The sequence below is a fragment of the Narcine bancroftii genome, chromosome 11 (genome assembly GCF_036971445.1).
Source record: "Narcine bancroftii isolate sNarBan1 chromosome 11, sNarBan1.hap1, whole genome shotgun sequence".
Taxonomy (NCBI): domain Eukaryota; kingdom Metazoa; phylum Chordata; class Chondrichthyes; order Torpediniformes; family Narcinidae; genus Narcine; species Narcine bancroftii.
In genome coordinates, this window is record NC_091479.1 from 85,436,188 (window position 1) to 85,442,187 (window position 6,000).

General features: G+C 44.6%; 1 protein-coding gene across 4 annotated transcripts in view; it reads right to left on the reverse strand.

Annotated features, from left to right (window-relative positions):
* ppp1r3ab (protein phosphatase 1, regulatory subunit 3Ab) overlaps nt 1–5,038 on the reverse strand; it is a 46,321-nt gene extending 41,283 nt beyond the window's left edge. For all 4 annotated transcript variants that reach the window (XM_069903846.1, XM_069903844.1, XM_069903845.1 and 1 more), the window contains exon 1: nt 3,931–5,038. In XM_069903846.1, the coding sequence (XP_069759947.1) occupies nt 3,931–4,814 (884 nt within the window). In that variant the 5' untranslated portion in view covers nt 4,815–5,038. The remainder of the gene's footprint in view (nt 1–3,930) is intronic.
* Nucleotides 5,039–6,000: the final 962 nt, after the last annotated feature.

Genomic DNA, 6,000 nt, shown 5'->3' on the forward strand with positions numbered 1-6,000 from the left:
AACTCCCTACCAGGTGCTTCCACTTGTTCACCATCTGCCTCTTCACGTTAGTTCCCACCCTGCTGCCGGTAGAGTGCGTCGAAAGAATTGTTGATCCAAACTAGAAGACTGGAGCGTATCACATGTAGGTCGACCAGTCCAGAATGATCTGGTCCAGCGAGGAGCAATCCGTTAAGACCTGCCAGTAGGTGTGGCTACACTCTCAGCCAATCACAGTCATCCTACACCTCAATCTACATATTCACATTGGTGACAGAATCTGTACTATCCCACTGCCAAACTAGTTGAAACCCCCACCTCCATAGCAAACCTTGCCAGGATAATGGTTCCCTTCCAGTTCAGCTATAACCTGTCCCACTTGTACAGGTCATCCTTCCCCAGAAAAATTTCCCAAAGGTCCAAGAACGCGAAACCCTGCCCCATCTCATCTGCACTATCTTCCTTTTCTGACCCTCTCTAGCTCGTGGCACAGGAGATTTGCTTTACAGCCCCTTTCCCAACTCCCTAAACCTACTTTGCATGACCTCTACCCGAAGCCTACACATGTCATTGGCATCAATATGTACCACAACCAGTAGCTGCTCACCCACTCCTTAAGAATATTCTGCAACCACTCTGACATCCTGGACCCAAGCAGCAGCACATCATCTTAGAGTCTCTTCGCAAATGCTGAATCTACCATCTATTCCACTATGGAGTTCTCTCTGACTATCGCTCGGCCTGACTTTACCCTTCCCTTCTGAGGTTCAGAACCAACTACAGTGGAAAGATTTCAAGATCTTGCATACTTTATTTGGATCACTTGCAGGCCATCTAATCTTGCATGGTAACAAACTGAACTTGCGTGGAAGCAAGTGACAGCAACACTGAGACACCAGAGAGACTCAGCGGGTCAGTCAGCATCCGTGGAGAGAGAGGGTCAGTCAACGTTTCGGATATAGGAAGCTTTAATGGGACAGAGAGGAAAGAAACATGGCAATAGTTGCAAGTCATTGTGAGAAGTTAGTAATTAAGTCAAAAGCAACTGAAAGTGCAATGGGTGGATGAGCAGTGCGAGGGAATTTCACAGAACTCCCATAGAAAGGGAGTAAGAAAACTTCTTCAAAGTAGGCACACCTTGAGGATTCATTCTTAAAAAACAAAAAAAAATCCCGACCCAAACCACTGACTGACCACTTCTCTTAATGGACACTCCCTGTCCTGCTGCGTCCTTCCAGCTTCTCATTGTTTCCTCCGGATTCCAGCCATCTGCACTTTTTGTGTTTCCACAAGAACACTAATATTCGATGGCTACAGTTTATGTTGAAATCAAGTTGAGACATGAGTGGTTGGCTTCATTAACGCAACCTCTCACTGCCACACTGGAAAGAACGAGTTCAGTAGTTCACAAGCACCTTGTTTAGTCTCTAACCAGGGAAAAAGAAACTAATTGTATTTCAGAACATTGTCAAGTCAAAAGGCATCTATTGCCTGAAACGTGGATGTTTTAGAAAGCCAGAGATAAAATGTTCTATTTTAAAATTGGATTTTCATCATCACCAGTATTTTGTGGTATTACCAAGTCCTATGAAACCAGGCTGTTTGTTTTTTTTTGTATAAATATTAAGCCTGGAAAGATTAATGGAAAAAAAACTTGTAAACATATTGTATGAATTTGCCTGTTGGTTTGACCTCAAGTGGAAAAATGAATATGATCCAAACAGCTGGAATAATGTACTTTCAGAAAACTTCATTTGTGTATCAAGAAATCGACCAAAAGAAGTTTGAATAAAATAATGCAGTAAAATCCCTGGTATTCAGCACCTATAGTGATTGGTAGATGCCAGATGAGCAAGTTTTCTGGTGACTTGAGATTGCATGAATGGAGAACTAAAGAAGAGGCACACCAACTTTAAACTTGTATATTTTCCATGAATTTTTTTGCTGGTTGCTTGAATTCTGGATTACAGAGATTTTATGGTATGTAGCATGAATTTATAAAATTAAGTGGAAAGAATAAGTAGGGATATGATAGAATCAAATTAGAGGCAAAAGTGACTCAAAGGAGACAGGATTTCAGAAAAGATTGGAGGATAATGCCAGCCAATGTAATCTAGACGTACAAACTAATGAAAGACTGAGATAGAGTGAATAGGAATGACCTATTTCCCTTAGTTGATACAATGATGATCTGAGAGCGCAGATTATGCAGAAGGAAGAGGGAAGTTGAGAAAACACAATTTCAACTCAAGAGTAAAGATATCAAACTCGCTGCTTGCAAAAATATCGCTCCTACAACAGGACCCCACCACTAGACATCTCCCTCTCCACCTTCCATATTGACTGCTCCATCCATGACTCCTTCGTCCACTCATCCTTCCCTGCCAATTGTAGATACATTTTAATAGCAAAATAGTTCATCAGTGTGTATATGATTGATTTAGCAAAAGCACATCCAGGTCACAAACTTCTGTACAAGAACGTTGATTAGGGATTTATTACAATTAGTTGAAATAATTTGCATTGCTTATTGAGGCATTTTACAGAAAAGTAGGAGTGTCTTCATGGGTCTCTGTGGGGTATGCGGTGAAATTTCAGATGCCACATACAAAGTGGTGAGAGGAAAAAAAATGTAATTTATTTTGCATCGAATCACATCATCCCCAATATTAGAAAGAGAGAGAAAGAAAAGCTACCAACAATTTGAAAGCCTCTTGAAGGTCCTTTGACTCAAAGAATTACATAGATTTTACAAATAGAAACAAGGCGTTTCCAACCAATTAATCCTATTTATCCCTGCACGCACACTTGATTTAATCGCCTTTTTATTTCCTTTACTCATCTTTCCAAAAGTAATTTCCACAAGGCCACATCAGTGCACCGCTCCACAATCAACCAGCAAGTTTTTGTCAAAAGCTGGAATTGTGGTTCCTCCTTTCAAAAGGAACCACTTTCAAGAAATATTCCAACTCTATAGCCACTGCATACATCTTCGGTTTATTCCAGAGGATAGTGAATCTATTTTTAGCAAGCTCCCATCTAATCATTTCCCAAGAGATTTTGAAGGCATTTGAGCTCTAAACAAATCTATTCTCTCCACCAAAAAACTATATCTAACCAGACTGAATCCATTTCAAAACATTTATGTTTATTAATGCTATGAACTTGTAATTAAATAAACCAGCCTCAAAACTAACAGCACAGGCCCTTCATCTATGATGTTGGGGTAACTCAGATGAATTCCCAACCTCATACAATCTTCTATTTTTCTTGCACCCATGTGCCCATCCAAGTCATAAATTCAATGTTTTCCTCGCTATCCTCATCTATTGCCTTCTGTGGACCTGGCATTAGGCCAATAGTCCTGGGTCACTGCACCCACTTGAGGAAAGGCACCAACACTGACCTGCGTTACGTGGGATGATTAATAACATTCAGTTAATTCAATCAGAAAGTTTGTTAGAAAAGTAAGCAAGAATGCAAACATTCACCTCAACTGCCTCAGTGAACAGCGGCGGCCAGTGATGCCAATTTTGGGTTTTCTCTCGAGTCAGATTAATTTTCGAATTCTTGGTGCAATAGGGATAATAGAACAGAAATCGGAACGGTTCTGGCCAGTTCATTGCAGACCTCATGAACATTGCAAACACGGTCGTGATGTGGGGAAAGTTTAAGGTGAGTTCTGGCACAAGAACGGCGAAGGTTTTGCAGGGGTTGAGTGCTACTGCAGTCACCTTAACATTCAGATTGTACGCACTATTGATTATCGGGCGTGTGACCCACAAAGGAACATCATTTCAAATCCACCCCGTCAGACCCTCGATCAATACCAACCCCACCTCAAGACCAACTACTAACGCAAGAGCGCTGAGTTTTCTCTGGGCTGTTTCTAAACGCCCAGGGTTGACAACCAGTTCAAACCCACCCCCCCAAATATGAAAATGTCCTCACCTATACGACGTCTTTAGGCAACTCTTTAAATTTCGATCGTCGAGATCTTCTTGGAGCTTCCCATTTCCATTCGGGCCATCCTTCTTGTGACAGAGGACAACATAATTTTTATGGGCGTTGTTGGCCCAATGGACAGCGCCGTGCGCTTCATAGCGGATGGCAAATTCGACCTTGGCCCCGTCTTTCACGTAAGGGGGGACCAACAGGATCTTGAACGAGAATTGGTCAGTTTCGCCGTCACAAGACTCGGCCACATAGTCAGCCAAAGTTTCCGAGTAACTTTCCCAGTTATTTAAAGTCATCCGGATGGACACCAGCTTGTCATACGATAGGTTGAGGACACGAATGAGCCCGGTCATGCATGTTGCTCCCGGCGGGAACTCTGCGGATTCCAGTTCCACTTTCTGAGCATAAAGCTTTTGTTTCAATTCCTCGGGAGAGGATGGCAACTGGAAGAGCGGCAGCAGGACGTATTCTTCCCGCGGCGCCCGCTCCTCCGGGGCTCCACCGGGCAGCGCGCAGCGACCGCCCACCTCCCACTTGTCAAACTCTCGCACGGACACCAGCTCCAGCCCAAAGGCGTCAGCGAAGGAAACTTTCCGATGGAGGTTCAGCGGAGGCTCCAGACCTTCGTCCGAGGAAGAACTCCTCCTTCGTGGAAGCGGCGAGCACTGGGGATGGATCAAAATCTCGCCGTCGGCCAATACATCGTCCTCAGTTGGCAGCTCCAACCAGCGCACCGAAGTTTGGGAGTTTCGCTCTTTCTCGACGGGCTCCATCGGTCTGGGGAGGGAGGGGGAAAGTCGACTGAAGCAGGATCTCTCGGCTAACGGCTTGAGATATTTCAGGCAATCACATTTTACGGCTGGAGTTACAGTTGACATTGTGGAAAAAGTTCAAGCCTATTAATAGTTCCCCCTGGTTTGTGAACTCTGCTGGTAGATTTACTCCTCCGCTTTTAATGGCCCTACACACAAGACACAGCGAGTTGGGCCAAATCTCATTTCCCAGCCGATGCCCAGGAGAGCCTTTCCTTGAGGACAGATGCCACGGTTTGCAATCAAGGCAAGCGACTTATGAAGTTGCCAGATTATAGTTTGCATCTCGACCTCCCCCTCCCAACAATAAGGTTCAGATAAAATGTCCTCTTAATTAAATTTTGCAATTGGGAAGGCGGGGCCAGATTGGCGACAGTCACTCTGGTGGTGCATGGTTGGGTTGTTGGGGGGGGGGGGTGCAGTTCACGCTGTACAATCTTGATTGAGGTTCCTCCGGGTCGGCTGATCCAGAAGATACAATTGTGTGGGCTCCACGGTGAATTGATAGTTTAGATTCGGAATTGAGGACAGGGGTGGAAGCGCGTGGAACACGCTGTGATTGTAGTTAAAAGCACAGGAATGCTGAAAGAACTCAGCAGTGTCCATGAGTAACGAGCAGTCGGGTGCATCTGATAAAAGGTTGGTAAAGGAAAGCGTGCCAGGGATGGAGGACAGACAAAAGGGACTAATTGAATGTGATAAGAGGTCAGGAAAGAGGAGAGGTGAGAATTGGAGGTGGAGAGTTTTGCTTCTGTGGAAGGAGTCATGGAAAGGGGAGAATTGATTGGAGGAGGAGAGGAGTTTTGCTTCTGTGGAAGGAGTCATGGAAAGGGGAGAATTGATTGGAGGAGGAGAGGAGTGTTGCTTCTGTGGAAGGAGTCATGGAAAGGGGAGAATTGATTGGAGGAGGAGAGGAGTTTTGCTTCTGTGGAAGGAGTCATGGAAAGGGGAGAATTGATTGGAGGAGGAGAGGAGTTTTCCTTCTATGGAAGGAGTCATGGAAAGGGGAGAATTGATTGGAGGAGGAGAGGAGTTTTGCTTCTGTGGAAGGAGTCATGGAAAGGGGAGAATTGATTGGAGAAGGAGAGGAGTGTTGCTTCTGAGGAAGGAATCATGGAAAGGGGAGAATTGATTGGAGGAGGAGAGGAGTTTTGCTTCTGTGGAAGGAGTCATGGAAAGGGGAGAATTGATTGGAGGAGGAGAGGAGTTTTTCCTCTGTGGAAGGTGTCATGGAAAGGGGAGAATTGATTGG